The 26,971-nt window shown below is 44.9% G+C and overlaps 3 protein-coding genes across 9 annotated transcripts in view; 2 read left to right on the forward strand and 1 right to left on the reverse strand.

Annotated features, from left to right (window-relative positions):
• The first annotated feature begins 114 nt into the window (after positions 1 to 114).
• LOC119383355 (growth arrest and DNA damage-inducible proteins-interacting protein 1) lies at positions 115 to 1,133 on the forward strand. The gene has a single exon (XM_037651440.2). It carries the CDS (start codon positions 284 to 286, stop codon positions 1,079 to 1,081), a length of 798 nt encoding a protein of 265 aa, XP_037507368.1. The 5' UTR covers positions 115 to 283; the 3' UTR covers positions 1,082 to 1,133.
• Positions 1,134 to 4,669: 3,536 nt separating this feature from the next.
• Positions 4,670 to 6,542, reverse strand: LOC119383359 (splicing factor 3B subunit 6). Its single transcript, XM_037651452.2, has 4 exons — positions 6,409 to 6,542; positions 6,085 to 6,203; positions 5,181 to 5,319; positions 4,670 to 4,827 (listed from the first exon to the last, which is right to left on the reverse strand). Exons 1-4 carry the CDS (start codon positions 6,430 to 6,432, stop codon positions 4,747 to 4,749), a joined length of 363 nt encoding a protein of 120 aa, XP_037507380.1. The 5' UTR covers positions 6,433 to 6,542; the 3' UTR covers positions 4,670 to 4,746.
• Positions 6,543 to 6,640: 98 nt separating this feature from the next.
• The window catches only part of LOC119383357 (tumor protein D52), a 30,784-nt gene continuing 10,453 nt past the window's right edge, over positions 6,641 to 26,971 (forward strand). For 2 of the 7 annotated variants that reach the window (XM_037651443.2, XM_037651446.2), the window contains exons 1-4: positions 19,373 to 19,616; positions 22,147 to 22,280; positions 23,459 to 23,607; positions 25,783 to 25,842. In XM_037651443.2, coding sequence (XP_037507371.1) covers positions 19,421 to 19,616; positions 22,147 to 22,280; positions 23,459 to 23,607; positions 25,783 to 25,842 — 539 coding nt within the window. In that variant the 5' untranslated portion in view covers positions 19,373 to 19,420. Of the gene's footprint in view, positions 6,852 to 19,371; positions 19,617 to 22,146; positions 22,281 to 23,458; positions 23,608 to 25,782; positions 25,843 to 26,357; positions 26,391 to 26,971 lie in introns of those variants that run through there. The other 5 variants (XM_037651445.2, XM_037651451.2, XM_037651447.2 and 2 more) reach the window with 4 other exon arrangements.

The raw sequence follows: 26,971 nt of genomic DNA on the forward strand, positions 1-26,971 counted from the left end.
TTCAGTTTCGGTTTCGTTTCTTTCAACACTTTTGTTTTTCTCATTTGGTGGCGCTGCTGAACACACCAACTCGAGGCACGACTATAATCACAGCTCCACTAATATTAATTCAAGTCCACAAAATGGCGACCTCCTTGCCAATGCGCTAGCATAGCATGTGTATCGCTTTGCGAACCGGTGAGTGCACTTGCTGGGCTGGTATGAATGCTCTGTGGTGAAAAGACGTAGGGCGACTGAAGTTCAAGAACCCCGCTTGATTTCCACTTGTGAATTTTGACCGAACATGTTCGCTGCGTGCCGGAATTCGTTCCTGTACTCGCCGAAGCTCTCGGCGAGTACCCTTCGTTACTGCGCCGGTTCCTCGTCGGAATCCTCATTCAACGCGACAACGAAGAGCGCAAGTGTGAGAGCACTTACTCAAGAAGAGATCGACAGAAAGCGCGACGTGTCCCGCATTGTCCCGCGAAAGTACTCCCGGGGCGTCAAGCTGGAGTACACTTTTCCCGAGTTCGAGTACGAATATAGGATCGCCTTCATGCGCAAGGACTATGCCAAGTTCGGTCGCGCCACGGGCATCAACCCGGGATTAATGTGGCCTTCCAAGGAAGAGCTACAGGACCTGGTGCACATCGAAAACAAGTTCTACCCTACGCTTCAAGAGCTGTGGGACCAAGACCGCGCCAAGCATAAGGCCGAGACGGAGGCGCGTCGACAGAGGGAAGATGAGGTCGAGAAAAACATGGCCAAGTTGGCTGACGCGAGGATCGCCATGCTGGAGCGTGACGCCAAGAAGAAGGCCAAGGCCGAGGAAGATCGACGGCACCGCGAGCAGATGATACTGGAGGTACGCGAGTACATCGGCTACAACGTAGAGCCTTCCGATCCCAAGTTCAAAGAGGTGATGGCCATGAAGGAGGAAGAGAGGAAACAAGCGGCCAAGGAGGCCCGTAAGAAGGCCAAACAGGAAAAAATGTTAGCCAAGCTCATGGCTGTAGGAGCTACGGACAGCCCCGAGAACAAGGCTGCCTCGGATAAAGACGACGAGACGCAGGGAAGCGAACCCGCCGAGAAAGACTCGTAGGATTGTTACCCTGTGGTGATAGATTAATAAAGTGCAATTAACGATTAACTCATTGGTGGGATTAACTCATTAGTGGCCTTTCTAGGTATGTGTGTTTTTGAAGAGTGGAAACTTGACGATGAAACTACAGTGACGAAAGGGAGTACAGAGAGGAAAGACGCTTTCGTCAATGTAGTTTCATCGTCAAGTTTTCGCTTTTCAAAACCACACGTCACACCAACTAGCCCAAAGGTTCACGCATCTTCTCAAGTGTATTACTTGCTATTGTAGAGCTGGGTAGGGTACCCCTTTCAAATCAAAGTAGCAGCCGCTTGTGAAATTTCAAACTTGGACGTAACTGGCAGAACCAGTTCGATTGCTTTTAAGGACCTTATAATAGAGAATGAAATGTTTGTGGTTGTAGACCAAGGATCCAAATACATGAAGGGATTGCTGGAATGTTGGTAAACGATGATGATGCTAAACTTTGGCCTCAAGAGACATGATGTATAGAATGGCAGCAGTGTGTTCAAAGGAGATGTAATGACTCGGGTTTAATAATTTCATTTGCACTCGGGGTTGAATCATTTGAGGGGAGCGGGTGTTGCAATAATATGTAGGCATAAAAACAGCAGGATGTACAGAAATACAGGTTAAAACAAACGAAGCATTACATAAGGTATTCATAGACAGCACACTTGCAGCCATTAAAGGCACGTTCACATCGAATGCGGAGCACGGAAGCGGGCAAGCGGATTTTCAAAGTGGAGAGGCAGTGAGGCCACGCCGTTGTTCAAACCTACCGCGTTGCTTTCTGCCTGCTCCGCCGCGGGGGCGGAGCAATCCACCAATCCCTGGTGGACGTGTCGCCATCTTGCAGCACAACGCAATACTGTGCGAGCACTTCTTGGGTCCTGATTGGTTGCGACCAAACCGGCCAACTTTTCCGCGCGGAGAAGTCCGGTAGCGATCCAGGCAAGCGGCCACGTCTCCTTTCCGGATCCGCACTCAGTGTGAATGTGCCTTAAGATCGGTTATGAAGACTAAAGAGGTTGGTAAATGCTTCCAACTTATGCTTGTTTTTGGAACTAAAGAATTTATTTTCTATCAATGTGTCTATTGGGTAGATCAACCTTGAATTGATGGTGACAAGACTATGTTTAAGGTAAAGGTGAAAAAAAAGCGCAAGGCCTGCGCGGAACACGCAGCACAGCCACAGTGAATGCTGGAAGAGCGGCCTTTCTAGAGCCCATTGCAAGCTCTATTGAGGCAACCAGTACAAGTAGACTTGCAAGGTATCCACGACGGCATAAATCATAATTTTTGTGAAGTACCCTATATAAGGAAGCACCCACTATGCCATTATTGGTCGTTCTATGGAGAAGCATGGTACCCGCTACACATCTGTAAGGCATTATGTGGACTTTGTTGATGCTGTGGCTGATGACGATGAAGTAGTATGGCTGAGCCCTTTGTAATGGGTTGGTAGTATTAAGCAACCCACTTGTTATGCAATTCGCATTGTGTGATGCCTGGTTGATATTTTACTCTTCTACCACACTATATTACATATGTTAGAGAGTTTTCTTGCCCGACATGATGCCTGTGTAGGGTCTTTGTGTGAAAAATTTTCGAGCACAGGTGGGCCTCTGTGGCAGAATACTCGACTACCATGCATAGGGCCCGGCTTCAAATCCCATCCGATCCTGGACATTTTTTCTAATGTCATTTTTTCTTATTTCATGCGATAGCGGTTACAGGCAGCGGTCACAACTACGGCACCAAAAATGACTGTTGTGATCTCAAAACAGCCTTCGCCGTAAAGAGAAAGATCACATGGATTTGAATGGAAGATACATATGGCACTGAGTGAGAACGTAAAGGATGAAACTAGCTCTGTTGTACACATTACTAGTGTAATTTACAGCTTCAAGCTGAGATTTAAAGGCTACAGATCTCATGAAAAATCGAATTTTTCTTCGCATCAGGCATGCAGGCTTAAATCAAATGGCATGGCTTACATACAACTGCTTGACCAGTGTGATGCACTGGGACAATTTCTAATTAGATGGGTGTGCTAAATGAAGTATGAATTATTTTGGCGACGTTATGGTCTTAAAATTATTCTCTTGACTACTTTGTTGCCTTGCTAACAAATAACCTTACATTCTCACTGCCTGCATTACAAGGCCTTCGTGGTGTCTTGACTTCTCTCTTATGTCCGTGTCTGCATGTCCAGTATTTTAGAATGAATAGGGGAACAGATGCTTATAATGCTGTTGTGCTTCAGAAGAGATCCGATTATATGACAGGCCGCGATCATTGCCAAGTGCTTGAATTGGCATGCTGCTGCTTTTTCTTTACTGTTCTGTACTTATTTTATCAATTTCATGAGTCCACTGTAGACATCGAAGTATTTCCTCTCTCACTGATAATCGGCAATTGTTCCTGGCATTAAGTTTCATTGTTTTGTAGGAAAAGACAGTATGCTTGATTGAAACTTATGTACCCCGCTTTATGGCCACGTGTGTCTTATCTTCATGTGCAGTTTGGACTACTATGGTCACCAACATAAGTGAACAATATTGAAGCTAGTGGTACATATATGCGAGGCTCCTGCATGTGTAAAGCTGCACTTCATTTTGGCTTGTTTGCTAACACCACTCTCACAATAAATAAATGTGCTTGAGAGCACAGCTTCAGCATTAGCAACAATATTTCAGGCAAGATAATTTCAAGTTTTAACATAGCTTCTTATTGCTGCTTTTTAAGGCTCTTCAATAAAAGTGTTGAGCCTCAGCTCTTAATTTGGCTCTGATATCAGACAGCAGTTACATAATAACAATGTTCAGCTCCAATAGACAACCAATAGTCAAGAATTTAGGCAGATCAAATTAGATGTCTATAGATGGCTTGCATTGACATCAGTGAAAGCGCCGTGTTGGAGCACCAGCATGTGGGGATGCGACGTTTCCGATGTCGTATGAATGTTATCAAAACGTCACATGCGGGTTCTTTCATTATTCACGCACAGAGACGTTCCTGCTGCGTCGTTTTCACATAGACACAACTTGTTTATCATCAAAGCCACCGTCGTGGAGTCCCATTTCCTTTCAGAAGCTGCATCCATGAAGTCATGTGCAAGCCATCAACAATTGCAATACAAAGCTGTGTTTTCAAATACCTTGCACAACTCATACGTAGAAGAATTATGTGCTGTTAAGCCGCAAATAGTGAAACAGTTTGAAATTATAGCCGACTTGACTGTGTTTTATGTTTTGCAAGCATGTTCAAGAGCTGCCATGCTTGCAAGCTAACCACAGGTAATGTCCAGAGTTTGAATAGTCCCAATACTTGATGCTTTCGAATTAGACTCGTGAACTTTCTATATCTAAATTTCAAGCACTATTTGCACACCTTCGATTGCTGATTTGTATAAAAAGAAATCAAGGCTTGCTGTACTGAACTCTCTTCATCTATCTATAGCTTACAATAGCAATGTATATGTGCAAATGCACACTTTAATGTCCCATCTTTCGCAGAGAGAAATGGTTTGGATGCGTAATTTTTGTTATCTTCTAGCGTGTAAACAGCAACCAAGACGGCCAATGGTGTGATGAAGACATGGTTTTGTTTACTGAATACAGGTGAACAGTGAACAGCAGGACTTGGGAGCTTGGTAGACTTCAGTCATCAGACACACCGTACTTCTTTTTGACTCTGTCAATTTCTTCCTTCTTCTTATCTTGGTCCACTCGTTTGAAGGCCTGCAACAGAGGGAAGAGTAGGAGGAAACCTCCTTTCAATAACTGGCTTCAAGTGCCACAAACATAAATTTAGCAAGGGCCAAAGTCATTCTTAGGCAATTACTATAGATGGATTTAGTGTGAACAAAGTGGCTGCACAAATTGCAGTAACTTTAAAAGTATGCAAACATTACTCAACACAACAAAATAACTGCTCTTTCAGGCTGTACCGATTCAGGACACTTTGTGTTTCTTTTATAAAAAAAATGGTCTCTGGTACCAAAAACTATACTGTTCAGAATCAAATTTTCTAATGAAATGCGCTGTAAAAAACACTGAAAATAACAACTGGAGTGGTGAAAAAGTGCCCTTACCTTGGTAGGCTGGTAGTACAGGACGACAAGGTAGCGGTTGCAGACGTTGAAGCCTGACAGGTGATCACAGGCATTTTTGGCATCAAAGATGTCTTCGTAGACGACAAAAGCTGTGCCACGAGTCTCTGGTGTATTTCCACTGCATGCGAAAAAACAAACACTCGTAAGAGTTTGTGGAGCTCAAATGGAACATATTCAAACGAATACTGCCACGATGCCAATTCACACTTGACGGTTAGCACGTGATTCTTTTAACACCACGGTGCATACGCCAGAGTTTCAAAGTTGTGAATGTATTTATTGGACAGCATGCTCATTATCAAAGTAACAGAACATTTTATACTGTATAATAGCCATATTTAATTAAGATTTGCAGCACGGCTTCCAGAAAGAAAGTTGTAGTACAAGATCTATGCATTTGTACAAAAATGTTCGGACTTTATCAATGGACCTGTGAATAAGAGCAGCTACTTTGAATGTAATTAAACCATCATGTGTCACAGACAAGCCTGCCTTTGCTCACCCGGGGGAAGTTTTTACAAAAGGTGACACTAGCTCGTTCGTACATTCCGCTGGTCGTTTTAAATGCCGATGGACAACTACCTTGACGCGTACTTCAGAGCATGATTTGGAACTGAGAATGCCAAAAGAAATAGAGTATTAAGGCCGATGAAACGTTGCCATTGCTTACTGTGACTGGCAGTTCTAATGTCATTGATTGTAAGGCACGAACTACGTATGCAATATTGATCAAAACACCTGTCCCGATGGCTGGCCTATATGTCACCGCTGCATTCGTTGAAGTACGCACTTAACGACTGTGATAAGAGGAGTAGCTATCTAACAAATATTTATAATATGACGATCAAATGGAATGGGTGAAACTGTAAAGGCAAACGCTTACACTCTGATCTGCCTGATGGCTCCGTACTTGCCGAAGATATCGTACATTTCCTCCCCCGAGATCTTGTACGGCAGATTTCTGACGTACAATATTCTGTTCACCTCTGGCGGCAGCCGAACCTGCGCAGAAAAAGCAAGGAATCAAACAAAAATTCGTGACTACCTAGAAGCACAACACAGTGGCACGTAGCACATTCCGCAGATAATATAGGGATCAATAAACGAAGGCGCATAAACGGTATGCATTAAAGGTCCTTATATTCGAAATGGGACACTCGTGATATACAAGATGTCAGAAAAACATCGCAGAAATGTAAAAACTTACGCTAGTTTTCCTTTGCATCGCCATGATTGCGTTTTGTTGTGACTGACTGCGCAGAGGATTAGCTTGGCCTGGCTCGGCTGTTGACGCCGCACGTTGCAACAATAAATAATTTGCACAAGAAGAACTAAACTTCAAATAAATTATATAACCAAACGTGCTCAAAAATTAAAATTACGCTAGTTCTAATATTTTGTTTTTTCGAAATCAAACAAGTTTGTCGTGGTTGGTACGAAGTCGATGCAAGCCGTCCTGGTAGCCGTCGCGAGTACGCTTCGTTTGGCTACAGTTTGGCATTGCGAGGGTGTTGTAAGCATCAGCGGAGCTTTGCGTCGGCGTAAACAAATCTGCACAAGAATCGTGTCCCCGGCGCTTGACAACTGCGCCTGCGTCTATGTCTACTGCCCCACGAGAAGAACGGAAGGCGTTCACGATGTCGGGGAGCGGTAAGTGCAACCTGCTGAGCCTTTGCTTCAAACAACGCGTCGTCGTGTAGGCTTAGTTATCAGCTGCTCCGCCGGTCGAGTTGGCATTCCCCCACGTCGAAGAAAGCATAGCAGCTGTTATGTTTCGCTTGTTCCTCGACAAAATTACTGGACTCTGTGAGTCACCGTTTCGTTGAGAACACGACTGAAGAGTCCCTCGTCACGACGTGCGCTGCATGAAAAGCGCGCCTTGGGGGTAGGCGTACTACTAAAAATCGATAAATTCCGCAGTAGCGGACCCGTGTCGTGCTGCACTGTTTTCACACCCGTGACTGCCGCTCATGCACGTGAAGCTGATCGTGACTTCTTTTCTGTAATATTCACGTGGTTCGTGTCGCTGCATACGGGAGCACCTGTGCGCCGCACGTCCTCATAATGATCACTGCAAGGGCTTCCCTGTTTTGCTTTTTTCATTACGCGGTACGCACGAACGCTTAGCGCAAGAACCGAGCAACTCCCGCTGCCACTGTCTCAGCATGCAAATTTCGGACGACGTGACAAGTTAGTACCCGCATTCGTCCCTTCGAGAGAAAAAATATTCATTACGCGAAAAACCTGACGGTGTGCCCTGCCACCGTAGGCATTGTTGTGCAATGACTCGGCTGCCGTCGACTACTCGGTCGTTCGCTCCCAGAGCCGCGCACAAAAGGAACCTGTTTGCATGAGGTAGTTCCGTTGCTAGCCTACATGTGTGATCGGATTTCGTACTCGTATCCGGCGCGTTTCTTTCTTTATGGGCCTGGTTTAGTTTTTTGGCTGTTTTCCGCCATGCGCCTGTGTGGGCGGGTCTGCGTCAAAATGGGAGCGGCTGGTGAACGAGCTTCAGATGAGAATTTAATTTCGCCGAAGGCAGCTGTCGCTAAATGAACAGCGTAGTCCCTTATCTAAAGTCGCTGTTGCTGGCGAGTGAAGCGAACGATAATGTGAAAGCTTTCCTCGTCTGTTAAAGTGTCCGGTAGCATTTTGTGCTTGATTTGCGGAAATCGAGAACTCGTCGCCACTGTTGCAGAATGCTTCAGAGCGTTAAAGCACGTACTTTTGCTTGCATTTCTGTCATGTTTGCCATCGTAATCAGCGTGTTCCTTAGGTCACTGACAGATACCGCAGATGGCTATTAAGTTGCGCTTAACCTACTTATCAACATTATCGAGCCACATTGTTACTGTGACCTTTATGTGATAAGCACTAGAGAACCGCAAAATTAATGAAATACTAGACGCTTTTAACAAAAGGAAAACAAACCGAGAGTGCATGGAACGAACACGTGATTGTGACCTAACTGGAAATACACAAGTTAGTTCTAATGATAATGGCTGCGAAAATGAACGAAAATAGCGTAGTTACTTTCTGAATGTGATTACTGCTCTGATTTACGAATTCTTGAGGAATAATGGTAACAAAATGCATGCTTTTGTAGGCAGTATTTTGTTGTAATGTGCATTATCTGTTGGAAGTACTGGGGTTTAAACTTGCTTGCTTAATTGCAACTTATTTCTGTTTTCATTTGATCGCACAAAACCGTAAATATTTCAAAAATGCATGCTTCGAAATTTGCGTAGAAATAACATCTGTCATATCTGACGAACCAGAGAATCTAGAAATTTGGTGATTCCCCTTGCGAAATTGTCACGGCTGCTCACTGAAGCAGTCTGTTTGCGACGATTTCATGCCAGCGATAAGATAGTTTTTCAAATTAAGAAAAAAAAGTTATGCGGCACCACTTGGCCCGACTGCTCCAAGATTTCCTCTGGAGGGGTGCCGTGCCAGCAAGTGTTGTGAAGGCAGAATATCGTATTACATTAAAAAAGAAGAAGAAAATGTCTAGCTGATAACCCCGTGAGTCTGTCCAGAGCCTCACATTTTCTCGTATGCTATAAGCGTAGGTTAACGTTGTGCGAGCCTGTTCGTGTATTTGTCACTCGGCCAAGTTCTAAGTAATCTTGGCACATGCAGTTTTGCATGACATGGGCCTAGGCTAGTTGGTTAAACTATACCTGGTAGACGCACGACCAGGTTAGTAGGCTTGGAGAAGAGAAAAAATTTATACCGAGAACTTGTACAGAAAAATAATCTGTATAGCTTGTAGCTATCGGCTAGCGGAAGTCCAGGCGTATTTTAGTGGTGTCCATTGAGGCAAATGTTATACTTATATGAACGTGGTGTAAACGTCTTCTACAGAAATATGTCTGGCTGGGAATCGTTTGACTGCGTACGCTTTATACATCTACATAATGCATGCAACATACATACACCTAAACACGCGCAGATGCATGAAAAGAACGAAGACATCTGGGTTGCGAGCACAACGCAAGCTCTAAACTGTCGGGTGTACGCCTGAAGACGTGAAAGGCGAACACACCCTTGTTCGTTTATGTGATGTGCACTTTATGTATCGGCTTCTCTGTGCATATTGTGTTGAGTAGCATTTTAAGTGCAGTTGCTACACACTCAAGAGATGAGCACCACATGGAAGAAAGCGAGCGGCCAAAATGTATCGCATCATGTGCCAATGTGCATGATACACAGCACAGTCATTGGACTTTCAACAACCTGAGGCTGGCGTGGAACCCGCCCACAACACAGAGGCCAGCGAATACAATGACCGGGCAAACTGTCTGATCTCCGCTTGGGCAACTGACAGGCGTCTATTTTCGCCTTGCGGCTGTCGGCGTTTCGAGGAACTTTCTGTCAGACTGGCGCTGCTTCTGTTAAGCGGCTATTGGATTGCGGCCAGAGGAAGTGGAACGCTGTGCTTGGATTGTTGTTGCCGAGAGCTGCGCTGGAAAGCGAACTCGTGCGCTTTTCCTCGCGTGATTGGCCGACCGAATTCACGCCTGCTTCAGCTAAAGAGCGATTCGGACCAATCACGCGAGGGCGCGCGAATGGGTTCGCTTTCCGAACAGCCAATGTGTTGCCGCCGCGATCTTCCGTTAATTCTTCGCTTTATGCCTGAAGAGTCCTTAACGTCACTGCCCACCCGAAAAGCCGAAGTCAAGTCAATAGGCAGTGGATTTGCGGTATTGACGGGTAATTATACGGGATAATGTTGTTCTGGTAGCGCATACGTTCCTGTTGTCTAAAATTCGCATATATAATGAAAAATGAACCGAATCAGTAAGCAAACCGCCGCGGTGGTATAGTGGTTACAGTGCTCGGTTGCTGATCCGAAGGTCGCGGGTACGATACCATCCCGACCCCAGCGGTCGCATTTCGATGGAGACGAATTGCTAGGGGCCCGTGCACATAGATTTAGGTGCACGTTAAAGAACCCTAAGTGGTCGAAATTTCAAGAGTCGTCTACTACGACATCCCTCAAAAACATATTGTGGTTTTGACGTATAGTTATAATCCTTGCAATTATTATCATTACGAATCGGTGTGCATCAGGACAGAATTGGGACTATCAAAGAAAACCTAACAGCCGTCGTCGCGTACTTGTATATTGCTGCGTTCGTGTAATCGGAAGTTCGTACTAATAAAAACGAAATGGGTTTCTGAACACGAGCCTATAGAATAAATGAAATCGCGTGGTTATGGCAACACCACCTGCCGCGCTAGTGTTTTTCATGCAGATTATTTTCTGTCGATGCGGCGCCGGGATCCGGCCAAACTAAAAGTAATTTCCGTTATACAGATCCTGTAAGGTTTGTCGACAACCGCATTATAAAACTTTGCGTCCGTAGTTTCGAAACTCTGTCCATTGTGTGTTTCGATTCTGGCCTTTCGCCTGTGTTACGTGAACGTCATCGCGTGCAGGTCAACCGTCTCATCTGGACGCCGTCGTTGCTTCCATATGTTCTTTCTTTCTTTCGCCTTACTGCTTCGCGCTCGCCACTGCATTGCTCCATTGTTCAACAGACCTCTGTCGGCGCCCTTTTTTGCTGATTTTTCGCGCTTGCAAACATTTTCGGCCTGACACACTCCATTGGAACGTTTACTGAGTGGCTCATTCCTATTGCCTGTGTGGCTCACGTTCGCACACAGTTTAAATAAACGTTCTGTCGCGCAGCTGCGCGTACATATTCGCTGTGCTTTTCCAGCTCACAAAAACCAAGTCTCTCCGCCAAATTGTCCACAGGCTTATGGCGGTTCGCGTGACCAGAAATTGAAAAATAAATAAATAAACAAATAAATAAGTAAATAAGTAAATAAATAAATAAATGAAAAAGAAAAAATCGAGCTTTTATGCGTTGGTTTCGTTTCAGACGCGGGAGTTCGTGGATTGCGCTTTCGCATTGAACCGATTCACTAAGGCTCGTGACGGAAATGCTGTCGGATTTGTGGACTATTCGGATAAAACAAAGAACCTTACAGAACCAGTTTTTGTCGTAAGCTCTCAAAAAGGATGGCCAAGTTATTCGTAAATCTTGATTTTATGACAGGTAGCTCAAAACGTAATGTATATACTGAAGTTCGAAGCGGTTCTTTGCGTATGCGAGAAACCAAAGCCTGCTTGCGTTCTCTCGTGTGAGACTATCCTTTAGCTCGTTAGACATCGCGCTTACAAGGTTGCTGCAAATGATATATATATATATATATATATATATATATATATATATATATATATATATATATATATATATATATATATATATATATATATAAGTGATACAACATGAACACAGAGACGATCTCAAGTACGGCTGCCAGTCGCACGTAGCCACAATATTATCTGATGAGGGCTAAAATTAGCTAAGTATACCAGCTGCTCACATGCACGCCGTTAATCACAATGCAGCTGTTATATAATCTGAAAAAAAAAAAAAATGCCATTGATGAGGCGGCGCTATTGCTCAGCCGACCGGCGAATATAACTGGTCTCTCCGATCTTAAACACTTAGAACATGCCACCTGTAGGTCTGTGATACAACGTTGGTACATATTGAAAGGGTTTGCAGCGCAAGCACGGTAGTGCTGAAGGAAAGATTTAAAAGCGAGGAACGGAAAGCAAAGAGGGACGACACGAGCGCTGACTACCAACTGGTTTTATTGTTCACGACACACACGTACATATATGCACAAAGGTAAAAACTTTTATCAAGCAGACGTCAGTAACGTGACACATTTCGGTGGCATGACCTTTGTGTATATATGTACGTGTGTGTCGTGAACAATAAAACCAGTTGGTAGTCAGCGCTCGTGTCGTCCCTCTTTGCTTTCCGTTCTTCGCTTTTAAACCTTTCATTCAGCACTACCGTGCTTGCGCTGCAAACCCTTTCAATATGCATATTAACCAACTAGCCCAAATAGCCGTTCTTCTTCAACGTTGGTACAATGTCAGTAATAGGCACAAACACGGGCATTATTTTGCGCAGTTAGTTTATTTGACTGCGTGTGCAGTCTCGTAGCTTCACTCTGCGTTGAGTATTGTATCAAATCCTCCGCCGAACCAATGTTCTTTTCAATACGGAAGCCGATCGAAGCTTGCCTCGGGGCAGTTGCACGGGGGGGGGGCAGCGTCGAGTCGGCCGCCTCTGTGTCGCGTCGTCAATTTCCGTCGCATTGTTTCAGCGCTTCGTGGGCGAGATAGCTGCGGCGACCCGAATGCAAGGTGAACGCGAATTCGCAGGCTCGTTACCGAGAATGCCAGTGCGTTCTTTTCCTTTCGAAACTTCCCACCATCGGACCAACGTCCACACTGTGGAAAAAAAAAAGTGGAACTATTTGTCCACAGGTGCTGGAATGAGCCGGGCAAATGATAGTAAACTTTGCCGCTGTATTTGACGTATACGTAGTACATCCCTCCTAATTATTCTTAACCTCGACAGACGCTACCTTCGTTTCGTCCTCCTAAGTCCTGTCGCACATCATCATCGTTATCATCATCACTCTCAACCTGTTTTTGTCCACTGCAGGACGAAGGCCTCTCTCCCAATAACCTCTAGTCTGCCTTATGCTGCGCCTGCTGATTCCATTTCGTCCATGCGGACTTCTTAATTTCATCGCTCCGTCTAATTCTCTGCCGCCTTCGCATTCTTTTTTCTTTTCCTTGGTAACCACTCCGCTGCACTAACTGCCCACCGGTTGTCAGTCCTTCGCATTACGTGGCCGGCTTAGGTCCGTTTCTTTCTTTTGATGTCGACTATACCGGCGGCAGCTAATGCACACATTCGCTTGAACTGCTGTCAGCATTTAGCCTTGTATATTGTATAGCTTGCTAACGACGTCACTCCATAAACCTTGCGTGGCATTATAAAGTTGTGAAGTGTGCGCTGCCTAAAGAAAAGCATTGCATGGTATTACATGTTGCATAGGGTGGCAGTCTTCGTACGCGTCGCATATTTAGTTTTCGTTTCGCCAAAGCTTAGCTTCCGAATACAGATTCCGAAGCGTGGGCGTTGGATCTTCTCTCTTTCTCTCTCCCTTTCTCTTTTGGGTTAGACGGTTGCGTTATTGCACGACAAAAACTCTTGGGATAACTTCAAACTTTTATGTTTCGGTATATTGTCAAACGGGCGTATTAATAATTAGTGAACTGCTCTATCTGTGCATCCTCAGTTCTACACGACATTATAAATAGCTCTCGACCTCGGGGAGGTGCATACAAGTCCTGTGGGACTTTACTGTTTACCATTTGCTGGATATCTTTCGTCGTGACGAGCGAGGAAGAAGCGCCACCGAGTGTTTAAAAAAATAAAAAAAGTGCATGGCGTGCGTTTGCACACAGCAGCCGGACCAAGCGTAGAGCCCGTTTTTACCGCAGAAAACGCACTTTTGGCTAATGGCTGTGACGCTTGGATGCGCGCAACGAAGTTTTATTTTTGTTTATTGCTTGTCGCTGGGCCGTCAGCGTGGTGGGACAGTGCGACCTCGTTCGCATGCGCACGATTGTTGTTTATTTGATGAAACTAAAAAAAAAAAGCACGAGGAACACCGCGTGTTTACAGGGCAGTCCACTCTTAGAGGGAACACTTTATTGGTGACGCTAATAAGCTTGCTTCTCGTTTGCTAAAAATAAGGGGGGCCGGACCTCTTTTGACTTCAGAGAAGCTGAGGGAAATTTATCTTTGAATAACGACTCGGGGGAAGCTGACGGAAAGGTGTGCTTTTAAAGTACAGCGCAAATATCTGCATCTCAAAGCGTGGACGTGGTATGAAGGTAAAGGTCAGGAAAGTATTTGCAAGTATTTTGCAAGTGTAAGTTTTAGGCAGCGCATCTAAAAAGAGAGTGAGAGAAATTAAAACAGTTGTAGGAGGCAAAGGATGGAGAAAAAAGTCAATGAAGGTTTGCAAATACAGGGGGGAAATTGTAGGGGATTGGGTCTCAAGTATGGGAGGCAAAGGATAGGAGAAAAGTACATACAATTAAATGTATTTACAGATAAATACCAGCATTTCACCGACATTTTGCCTACAGTGTCACTTCCGAGTGTTTCTTGCAGGAAAGAGAACAAACATTTGTTCTGTAGTTGTTGGGTCCTCGCTGGAGGGAGTCTTAGTCCAGGACCCCTGTTAACTGCGCCATGAGTTGAGCCCGCTAGACGACACGGCGTTTGGCCTCGATGTTCCGAGTTGGACAGCGCAGCTTCGCAAGACGAATAAGTTGGTGAGCGTGTATGGGAGAATAGTCCGAAGGATTGCTGGTTACAAGCTGGGCTCCGCGCAGCGCTGTTGATCATCGCTTTCATACAGCCGTATTGCGAGACCGGCAGGATTTCGGTAGGAACATTCGCTCTTCCTGTTCCGAACGCGCGGTTTGCTCATTTTTGTTGCGACAGCAATACTGCCGGAAACGCGCGGGTGTTGCGTGGAAGCACACGGACAGCGATATGGACGCGGATTCATTTCCTGTCCCGGAAGCGGCATGCAAATGTCAGGGCCGCCATCTTTTTTTTTTTTCTAAGCTATGTATACCCTTGTGAACTTCATGGTGTTCGCGTCGAAAAGGAATGTGCTTGTCTTTTGTAAGAAACTGTTCGCATTCTAGTCGAAAATAATTGCGCAATACATTAAATTATCCTTGTAGTAATGAGAAACACACTGCGAAAGTTAGGAAGATAGAATTTACTATGAGACCTCCGTTGCATTTATTCTGCGCTGTGAAGAATAAGTTGTTTTCAAACATAGCATTAAAACAAAAGCGCCCGTTGCGTAGCTCGCGTAAATTTGTATGCCGGCACGCACTGCGGAAGTTGCCCGACGGCTTGAGCGAGGCAGTAGCCCAGGAGTCATATGTATATATGTAATGAGCTGCAATACGAGGCAGCTCTGAGTGATATTCCAAGCGCTGTAACATAATAGGTGACCTGTTTTAGCAATTATTGGACGGTAGCTTGTTGTATAATTCTTACTGCACAGTGCAATCGCAGCTGGCCGTTGGGTTACACAAAAGTTAGCTGTAAAAATTTGTAATTAAGAAGCGACTTGTTGATTACGTGTGTGAGGTGTTTGAGCTAGCAATTCAACCAGTTATTGAATACAGATCAATGCATATTTTTTTCCACAGGTGATGCTGGTGTAAGTCGGATATAATGTGTAATAAATACGTCAGTAAAATTCGTGAATATCACTTAAACAGAACTTCCGTGGACATAGTAAGAATTCTGCTTTAGACTAATCCACTAATTAGATTTGCCCCAGTTTTTCGCGGAACGACGTAGGAAGTGATTGAGCAATACTGATTATCTCCCTAATGACATCTGGTATACTAATATTTGTGACTGTGTGATTATGCTGCAGTTGTTTGTGAAATTGAGTAACCCAGCCAACGTTTGAGGCGTATGCGCGTTTATTACGTATCCTCCCAGTTTCGATCTGTAGACTAAAATTCTGACAGCGGTCCCATAGAAACATGCGTTGAATTTTAACGCGATAGCGTTAAAGACATCGTTTCGCAGAAATTCCGGCGTCGGCATCGTTGGTTGCGAGTATACGAATGTCATGTAATGCGAAGAGCCTCCTTAACGCATGTAATGTTGCATGGCAGAAGCGTAGAATCGCGCCAGGCGTCAAGACTTGTGAATTGCGCAACGAGGGGTTTAAAAGGCCCACCCGTTACAAAGCGCTCAGACATATTTGACCATCATCACCGGCAAAAGTATCAACAAAGTGAGCAGCTAGCTTACGGACGCGTAGTGGGTTCTTCGCAGATCCGCAAAAGGAAGTATTATGGCGCAGTGGGCACTTCGCAACTGCACTTGCAGTACATTCTCGGATAGTTTTAAACGGCCAGTGTTGCTCGCAAAGACGTTCCTTTCCTCGCGGCTTGGTTGAGGTGACCACCGAGAAGTGAAGCGAGGCTACCGATTGTGAAGGCGATGCGGATGTTCTACTCTTGAGGCTTAAGCGTCCTCCAATTTGAAGTACGGTCGTATGCTGTCGTAGCTTGGCAGGGGCGTAGCCAGAAATTTTTTTCGGGGGGGGGGGGGGGTTCAACCATACTTTATGTATGTTTGTGCGTGCGTTTGTATGTGTGCGTGTATATATACGCAAGCAAAACTGAAAAATTTCGGGGGGGGGGGGGTTGAACCCCCCCCCCCCCCCTGGCTACGCCCATGTAGCTTGGCGTAACGCAGGCAAAACCACGAATAGCGTAGCCATTTGAAGCATATTGAGCGCGCGCTCGCGCCAAGGAGAAGTCTTCTTCCTCTTGTTCTTCGAGCGCCTTGATGATGATAAATGCAGAGCACTTTAGGGGCCCGGGATGCTGTCGTCGCTTGGCGTAACGCAGGCAAAACCACGTATAAAAATAGAAAAAAAAGAAGCAAGCGAGAAATAGAGAGAGAAAGGGAAAAAGTAGGAAGAAAAATAGAAAGAGAAATAAATAGAGGAAAAAATAGAGAAAAAAAAACGGGAAAAAAAGAAAAGGAAATAAGGAGAGGAGGAAAGAAACAAAGAAGGCTGCCCAGCTCCGCACTTCCTTCAGGCTTGGCACCCGTATTGCGAAGCTGCCTTAATCTTTAGCGTGAGGTGAAGCGTAATCTAGCTACTTTTGTTAGGCCTCCCCACGGAAAAAACACTAATTTGCCACGGAACAACAACACGGTGATAGCGCTTTATCACACCGTTCTGTCGGCGATCTTCGCGTAGAGCTGTAGCCCTCTTTGTGGATGACTTCCGAGGTCGCCGGCTGAGCTTAGTATTTCCAAATTTACGCTTTCGTTCCGGGCGATTTTAATTGCCGAAAGGTATAAGCTACCCCGTTGATCGCAATTTCATTGCAAGGTTTTCATTATTCACCTATAAATTAAACCTGCGCGTAGAGCAAACGTTGATTTAGGATTAAACTCGACAACCTTTATTCACTTCGTATGTATGTTCGTGGATCTGTGTAGTGTACGTGCGACGCGTCCTTTCTTGACGTCGATGACCGTCGCAGACATTAAGGTGCATCACGCGAGCTTCATTCATGCGTCAGCGGTCGATTTCCAAGGATTCCGGTTGTTGCGGTACGCTGGCCTGTGATAGGACGTCGTTTTGGTTCGTTGTCGTGGCATTGCGACCTGGTCTACAAGAATGACCCTTGCCTACCGGGTGCAGAGCCCGCGAATGGTCGCCATCATTCCTGTAAATAATCGTCCCCTGCTTATGGCAGAAAAAACGTACATAATTCTTGTTGCTATTCCCACACTGTACTGTCATAGCAAAATGACATTTCAGGAAGCATTACGAAGACTGTGCGCACTGGCTCGCATTCTCTCCACATTCGCTGAAGCTTTATGAACTTGTAAGCTCCCGATTTTCAAGGTTTGCAGGAACCACGCGAGCATTTTGCCTTGAGTAGGTCGTTTATTTGTACGACTAAAATTTAGCTGCTTAGTTCGGCAAAAGCACGTCGTCGAAAGACTGCTACCTGTAGCGCGAATGCGTATGAGCATAACTGAAATAATAATTGTTCGTAGAATCCGAATCAGTCATATACTTCTCTGCAGCGAAATAGTTGCTATCGTAAATGAACCGTTTTTTTTTCTTTGTTTCTTCTGCGCTCTCATTGTAGCAAGGTGCACTTCTTCCGGGGAGGATAGAACGGTAGCAGACCTTTCTTTGCACCTGTGTTGAGCTGCATTAAAGTTATTGTCTCGGATGCGAATATGTGTGTTTGCGATGAATCGATGCATTGCACCTTTCCTATGAAACATGCGTGCACTGCAGGAAAGTGTCATTTTCAGCACTTGTATGGCAGTTTAGTTACTACAACCGTAAGTTCGGTTTCACTGCAGCATTGTAGCTTTTGTTACTCCGTAAATTTTACTACGAGCTGATTTTCGTCAAAACTGTTGTTACCCAATATAGTTGTTACCAGCCAACTTTATTTTCCTGGTAGCTCTGAGATTGTCTACCACATCTGTGCCGCATTATTTATGGCTTCTGGCCACGGGCACAGCATTCACGCTGGTCTTGCCATCTCGAAATCTGTTCAATTATGTCCCTGACTTAGTAGGCTGAGCGGGAATGTCCGAATGCAAGAACGAAATACGGAAAGAAAGCAGAATTAAGAACGGCAGTTCATTAATCCAGGAGTGCATGGATGAACTTTTGTTTGTGCGGAGCGCACTCGCTTGCGAGCTTCCATAATCCACTTTCTTGCGTAGCTTCGTTATCACTTCTTCATTAGCCGCTGACCAGTTCCTCTATAGCCTAACGTTACCTAACGTAACCACCATTGGAAACTCGTCCGGTTTTCTTCGGTTGCCGATCGATTGTGGCTTATTCCTACGCCGGTCGCACAATGTATGCTCGGCCACGTTGCCCGTCTGCTCGCAGACCGAAGGAAACGGGGAGTTGGCTGGCCGGCCGCGTTGTCAAGAAGAGGAAGAAGAGTTGACGCGACCGAGCGCGGTTCAAAGGCCCGCGCTGACCCGGCTCTTATGACGGCCTCTTGAGGCTCTCGGATGGACGTGAGGGAAGTGGAAAGGAAGAACGCACACCCGCCGGGCGTCTGCACTGCATTGGGCGCCGTCCGTGGCCGGGCAGTCAGCGCCTCAGTATACAGCAAAATGCGAGCTGAAAACACGAACTGTTTGGCGAGAAATGAACAGAAAAGGGGAGCAGGCGGCCGCCGAAAGGAGCTGCTGCCTGCTAGGTCGAAGACGACGTGAAGCCCGTCGGCGAAAGAAAGAAAAAAAAAAAAAGTGGGAAATGCCTGAAAAAAGAAGAAAGGGCGCGCTCGTGCATGAGTCACACACTGCGTACTCGACGGCGTGGTTGGTGGCGAGGGTTGCGTCGAACCAACGGAGCAGCCAGGTAGCGTAACAATGGAGAAAGAAGAAAAACCCGTGAGAAAGGGTGACGGGCCGGACCGGTGGTGGTGCTGCTCTGCCGCGGCGAGAGACGTCGTGTGCGGCTCTGTCCGGCTACGACGATGCCGTCGGCGTGCCTTTCCTCCTCGTCGCGGTGACCGCGTTCCGTGTGTACAGCGGTGCCCGCCTCGAGCCAGCCGGTCGCTCGCCACGTCGAGTGGTCGAGTGCTCTGGTGGACTGCCGTGCGCGACGGAGTAGCAGGGAAGAGTCGGTTCTACGCGAGCGGCCGCGGTGATCTGCGCGCGCGCGTCGCCGTCTGCGAGTGAACGGCGCGGCGCTCCTCCGTATGCATGGACCGTGCCGGGGCCGTGACGTACGAGGAAGACCCGTACTTGCCCGACTGCAAGGCCGGCGAGGAAGAGTCGCCCGCGTACGACCCGGGTCAGGACCTCGGGCAGGTGGGTGCCACCGACCCGACGCTCGACGACGAAGGCCGAAGTCTCCTCAGGCTGGCCGCCGGCGAGGAGATCGAGGAGTTGCACCACGGTGAGAAGAAGCTGTAATACGACGTCCGTTTATTGCTTCCAGCTGCTTGCGTCGTTGAAGCGAAGCACGCCGACGGCGGCTCGACTCGCAGCTAGATGTGCGCCTCGCGATCCACTCCGTCATCGCGCGTGTTCTCGTCGCCTGTGTTTTCCTTGTCTTGATCTGACAAGCGTGTCTTCATCGCCGCCGTGCCATATTTTCGCACACTGCCGCCAGATGTGAAATGCGTCAGCGTTATTTGCTGCTTAGTGGCCTTTCTCATAACCCGAGGTGCTGCATGGGGTTGTACTTCAACAGCTGTTAGGTGAATGAATGAATGAGTTTGGTGTGCGGCTTTCTGCTTCATGGCCTTCTGGTGTGGGTTTGGTGTGCCTAGTGTCCGGAAACTAGTTTTGATGTCTTGTTATTTGCCCATAGACTTGTTCAAATGTTGTGCATTCCAGTTCCTGTAAATGGTGCTCAACTACTGGGCCTTCAACTAACTTGACTTTGTAGCTTGCTGCACCCATATGCACATAACTGTGCTCAGTGGATGAACATAGCAAATACCTCAGCATAGTGCTGCAACATTTTTTCTTTTATTTGAGAAGTGCAGTATGAAAAGCTAGTAGTTATACTTAATTGTGAAGGAAGTTAATGTAGCGCAAACGATGGCTACAGCAATTCGCACATGCTGTGGTCTCCTTACTCAAGCGCTTGAAGGATGCTATTGACTGATTGAAGAGTGCTGCTGATTATCTTTGCATGCATGTTGACTCCATTACATTATTAAGACAAAGCAGCTCATACTGTTAATTCGTTCATCATAGAAATCGGCATTCGCTCTTGCAACACACTGCAATCGCTGCTGAATTAATTTGTTTCCTAGATGTGCTGCAGAACAAACTGGCATTGTCTGCAATCACTATCGTCGCAGTGTGTCATACTTAAACATGTACTTGACAGCTCATTGTCATCTGACTGGCTTTTGCTGCATGAGTGTTGGACGATTGCCCAGTTTGCTCTCAAGCACTGTGGTGCAGGAAATGAACACTAGGGGCCTGCATCTGGCTAGAGCTAGTTTCTCCAAGTCTGATTTTAATGTTTCTGCTTGCACAATAGTTAATTTTGGCTAAGCAGCTCTTGAAAGATTGGACCTGGCACCACCAAGACTATTGCGATGTCATGACAGAGAACACAGCTTTCCTACCTTGTTTAGCCATAAGCTGCGGTTCACTCGTGCTACTTATAATAATAATTATAAATGCGAATGTAGCAAGCATTCTTTTGTACAGCTTTTGCATATGGCAGTGGGATCAGTCAGAGGAAAAGGCTGTTACAACATGTCTTGCACCTTGGTACCAGAAATGATACCTAGAAAGAAGCGGGGAATGTGTGAAATTATTGTTTAGGGCATTCCAGCGTTCCCTATAGCTTCTTTCTGGGTTTAAAGGGCCTGGCATTTGTAACATTTTATTGACATGTTTGTACTCTTCCAAGTGCATTTAGTGACCAAGATCAATTTTGAGCCCTCTGTTGCAGTGCTTTTCGCAACTGGAATTTACTACTAGATGATTAACTTCATTATAATAATATATTCATCATTTGGGACCATGTAGGGGGCCCTTTTGGTTCTGTATTTGTTTTTGCTGAAGCTCTACTGCTGAGCAGATGCTTAAGTGATGGTGAAAGCATTGTACGTACATACTCGAGAGTGATTGTACGTTGAAAATTTACTACAGTGTTTACTAGTCACTGGTAATGCTATCAAGATTCACATTTGTGGCGACAGAAGACCTGTAATAGGAATTCATATTACAGAACTTTCAAGTCGTCTTAGTCAGTCTTTTGGCATGACTGAAATATTCCATTGCTTTGGCCTCTGGAATGGCCCAACATGTTGGCACATATACCTTGTGCCAAAGGTTACAATAATGAACTTAAAATTCCTTATGGCCCTGTAGCACGCATCATCAGTGCTTTCATAATGCTTATTTGTCGAGTGTTCTGTTCACTAAATAATACCAAGCATAAAGCAACAATGTGAACACCTTGAAGGCTATTTTTTTTTTAATGAATGGTGCCCATATGGCTAAATTTTTATTGCACCAAATGTTTCAAGAACTTGATTAAAACACAGAAGTGGCTCTGGAAAATGTGTCACGAAAACAAATTGGTTATTTGTAATTGCATGTGTTTGTGTGAAATTAACTCCCTTTGGCGACCTCTGCTTGTAAAAAGCCATTCAGAAAGTCTGTAAAACACTTGTGACACATTAACCGACATCATAAGCAAAAACGTGACGATTGCATGTCATGAGTTAAGGCAATTGCAAACCTTTAAGGGGTTAAGCAGATCTGAAAAGTTCATGAGAAACATATGCTGTCCTGTCATAGTTATGGACATTGTGGACTTTAAACAATTCCGAACAAGGCGCTGTTCACCCTAGTTTGTCCTTTTCTTTTTGTCGCGTCTGTTTTTGTAAAGAAACTTCTTTTTTTTTCCAAGGTGTATTTAGCTGACGGCTTGCCCTCTGGCTTGCTCTTTGCAGAGAACTTCTTTGATGCGAGTGCCGACGTAAAAACAACCGACGCCACTCCAGACAGCGGAGTGCACGACCTGTCGGGAATGGATCCCGAAGAAAAGGCTCGCCAGGAGGCTGCTCTGAGGGATGAGCTGGCACAGGTGAAGTGTTGTCAGTTGTTACATACTGGTGAGGCAGTGCACCACTGTACTCATTCAAACCACTCTGCTTACAGTTGTGGGAGCATATGGTATAAACAGTACAGCAGCTGCGAAACAGTTTTTAGTGAGATTGAACAGTCACGCCACTTCGCTTTTTTCTGGTGAGAAACGTGATTGTGCTGCTGTTCACTTCCATATATTATGTCTCGTTGTTTTCAAATGCAGCTCTACAGGCAAGCTAATCGTAAATGTCATTTGCAAAGTTTGAATATTTGCACTAGGGACAACCTAAAGTTTACAAGAACAGAAATCTGGGCAAGTTTGTAAGAATGTATCGTAGAGCAGGTACCCACGCATTCTGTGTGAAAAAAGTCTCTAGTCTGAGCACGCGTTCTGTTATCGCTTGCATTCAGTTTTAGCTTATCTTGACTGCATTTCCTTTTGCTTGTATGATTTTTGTTGTAAAGGCCAATCAAGAAGTTGTGGCATCATGCTATTCATTATGGGATGAGATGCACTTTCTTGGGTGACGATGTGGTGTTTTGATCTTTGCTGGTCGATAAATAGGCGTGGATTTAGAGAATAAATTTCAGTTTGAAGATAGCGCTTGTCTTGTGTTTATGTTCCTGGCTTGTGTCTGCGTATTTTTTTACGCTATGAAACAAAAGTTCTTTCTTCTCCTTTTCTTTTTTTTTTCAATAATTAAAGACAGCTTAGTAAGGTTCTTACTCGAGGGAAACCTCAACCTTTATATGACCTTTAGGTGTGCTCTTCCAAGGTCGACAAACATTTAGATATTGAATTTAATGTCTCTACATGCTGGGTCTGGAATTTCTTCAATATGCCAGCGAAAACAAGATTACGGCACCAGACAGCTGCACACTACATGTCGTTCACCACAGGTGATGTCTAGGTACGTCTTTGGGAAAGGTGTGAGCATGGTAGTACTATCTGGCAGGTGCTCCATGGTGCGGATGCTAGGTGTGGTGGTGTTTTTGTAAAAAAATTAATTCGTTATTATCCCGTATTTTCTGCCCATAGCCAGCAGTTGTGTCTGCCACTTTTGTGCCATAGCTTTCATTTTTGTTAGAAATCTCACTGTACATACTTTTACTCAACATCTGTTTCCCTCCTTAGTGTTGTAATAGCATATTGCATTCTTGCTGCTTGCTCTACAGGTGGAGGAAGAGATCCAGTCCTTGAGGACCGTGCTGGCAGCCAAGGTGGCCAGGTCCCAGGAGCTGAAACGCCAACTAGGCATCAGCGTCTGGAAGGAGCTCAAGGATGACATGGAGCAGGGAATCAAGAACATCCAGGACACTGCTGCGTAAGGATCTTTCTCTCTGTTCCTGAAGAAGAGTTGAAGGTGATGTTATGAGAACGGGATATGCATTACTATATGAACAAAAGGACAGCGAAGTATCACGAAGCCGATGTTTTGTTTAGACACATACTGAAGCACGCGCAATTGGTAGTCCAGGCCTTTTGAAGTGTTGCCTATGATCGTAGATGGTGGAATCTGCTTGGAAACTTCAGAATAAGCGCGCATCGATATAGTGATAGTATCCAAGCAATCCGTAAGGCCCTAACGCTAAAATGCAACATGAATGAAACTCTTACATTAGTAACTAGTCACATGTAATGAAAAGTTTACTCTGCTTGGCGAATTGAAGTTGTACAGTCACCAGTGACAGTTTTACGAGGTTATCTTATGTCGACTTTGAATGGGGGACACGCATCTAACACACAATCTTCTGCTTTGGAAAAAAAACCCACCGACTTGCAAGAAGTGCCGTGAACCTATACAGTAATGCACATTGTTGTCACATGTCCACATATTGCAACTCGCTGGCGAAAATTTTTTCACAAGTCATGCAACTTGCATATGCCTTTACACCCTCCCTTAATACTTGGAGAAGATGAGCCACTAGTATCATTCACAAAGTTGTTCAGCTTTTTAGATGAAACTGGTTGTTTACACAGGCTATAAAATAATGGAATATCAGATTTTTTAACAGGCCGTGGTCGGCGCAGCATAGCCTTAGTCCCTTTTGCGTTATTGAACTCTAATTATAGGCTTCACAGTAAACAGTAAAATCCCCGTGTGTGAATACACTTAGTGCAAATGGTGCTGACAAATGGGCCTGTATTGAGAGCAGAGTTTATTCGGAGCAAAGTGCAGTACACCACAGCAGTTTGCTAGGTCAAACACAAGGCAGTGTGTGATAAACGATAAAATACATGTATATAGATAGACAACATCGTGAATAACCCCTGTCTTGTTGGAGCTTGTTTAGTCAGCAGTCTTTTATTAACTTAAGAAAGGTTGGGGATAAAACTGTAAAGCTATTTTAAGCAAAAAGTTTTCTTGTTGAATTGTGCATCAACAACCCATGTTTACCAGCAAGAGTATTGGTTAAGGTAATGGCACGGAAAGAAGCATCGTGTCTATTGTGAATGCGCCATTTCAATGACAACGCATGAGAGCATTGCAATCTGATGCTCAACGAAATGCTACAAATCTAAGATGTGCAAAGCAGTAACATGAAGTACCGTTATCCTTGTGTAAGTGACTTGACAGAACTGTCTGAACTGTGCTGCCTGTCACAAAGTCAGCTGCAAACTCCATAAATGAACTTTACAGTAAGGGAGTTGTCATGTCGCACAGCATTTTGCAAGCATCAGAAAGAAGGCACAAGAAGCCCACTAGGCATTGTTGGGCCTGCATACTCGAGCAAAATTTCACCTGTAATCTTGTTTAATGTTCTGGTACATATCTTTTGTAGAAAACTGATACTTTATTAAAATTGGTGCAAAATTTTGTTTTATTCTTATCACTGAAACATGTAGTACTTCGTTGACGGCAATGCTATCAAGCCTGCACTTTTGTTTCCGTCTGTTTGTTGAGCCATGGTCACTGGTTGAGCAAAGAGCAACAGACTTCAGCGAGATTTGTCATGCTATTGCCTCAGTCATGTGGTCCTGCCACCAGCGAATGAACGCCTAGTTTCATGCTCAGTATACCTGTATGATGCAGTCTTGGCTGTGTAGGCGTCCCACTGCTGTTCGTGCTGCTAGTGTGAGTGATTGGGCTGTACAGTATTTTTTTTTAATTCGGGACCAAATATCATCTCTCAAATCTTTTTCATGCTGAGACACTTGCACCTTTCGAGCACAGCCTCTGATATTTATAGCTCATCACTTATCACGTCATGCTTGAAATTCTAGAAAACGAAAGGGTAAATATAACTTGACAGTATTCACTTCATAAGTGTTGTATGTGCTGATCTGTTGGTGCATTACGGCAAGTACGTGTATGGGTTGCCATTTCACCGTTCATGTCATGCACGCATACATACTAGCAGTTAAATTTCTTAGAAAGATACTACATAATTTAGACGTCTGTAGCTCTGAGTAATCATCTCCAGCCATCTGTTCATGGCTTATCATATATATAGGCACTCATTTGAGAGGAAGTGTTCTGGCTCTTTTGTTGACTCAGGTTTAAAGATGTCAGTGGGAAATTGGTCGAATGGAATGCTGCTATCTCAAGCGCTCCCATGTGAGTCCCTGCACCCGTGAAATCGGTGACGATGCTTAGTCATCACTCCTGTATGTCATTGCTTGAGTCTTGTGTGCAAGAACTACACGAACAAGGTTTCTTTGACCATGCGTGCAGTCTTAACAACTCTGATCCACCACATTTCATCTGCGGACGGAATTTTGGGGACGATGTGTACCACGCATCTGAAAGAATTGCCTTGTTCGAGGAGTTTCTGTACCAGACCACATCCGACTTCTTTTCAGTGTCCTTGTTCACGTGCTTTTTATGATTGTTGCGCTATCTGCTGATTCGTGCAACTGGAGTCCCGTGTTATGACGATCTTGTTCTATGCCTTTCAAACTCTCGTCCAATTCTTTTCTTGTGTGTTTTCTTCACTTCTCTTCTGTCCTAGGGAGTGGAACTTAGCTCACACATGTTCCTCGACATCACTGCTCACGCACTGAGGGCCCTTGCTTCTGATATGCCTGTCTAATGTGTTCCTTCTGTTTTTCTTTGCATGTCTGTGCTCTCAGACAAAATTTCCCGGGCCTCTTTAACTCTACCACGTATGTCAACCACTGCTGCTGCTCTTTTCTCTCGCATGCATTTCCTTGGACTTGCTTTACGTCATTTTGCATCATTCAGTGTATATCAGTGGTATATCTCTTATTATGCGCAAAAATTTGCCCTCATTATGCTGCTGTAGCTGCAAATGAAGTCATTTTAATGCAGCTTTCACTGCATTGCCAGTTAAACAGTATTCACTTCAGAGAGTTTTATAGGCTGGGAACACAAGAACACACTGAAATTTAGATGCCTAATTGCAAGGAATTGCAAACCTTTCTGAAGCAATGTGTTTTGCTGTAGATTTGAAGTGCTATTTGAGCAGTTGCTTATTTTTTTTTCCTTGGTTTATTACTAAAAACATTCTCTGATTATCTTGCACTGAAGGAAGTAGTTGTGGTTTGCCTAGACTAACGTTTCGTTAAGTAATAGACAAATTGATGTACGCACTTATATGTTCAGTCAAGAGTGAAAAATACAAGTTCTGTAATCTGGGTCCTGCTACACTTATGCAATTATTTGATCAAATATTAATCTATTTGGCAATTGTCCTAAAGGGGACTACAGTATTGGAAGTTTTCGA

This window comes from Rhipicephalus sanguineus, chromosome 2 (assembly GCF_013339695.2).
Source record: "Rhipicephalus sanguineus isolate Rsan-2018 chromosome 2, BIME_Rsan_1.4, whole genome shotgun sequence".
NCBI lineage: Eukaryota > Metazoa > Arthropoda > Arachnida > Ixodida > Ixodidae > Rhipicephalus > Rhipicephalus sanguineus.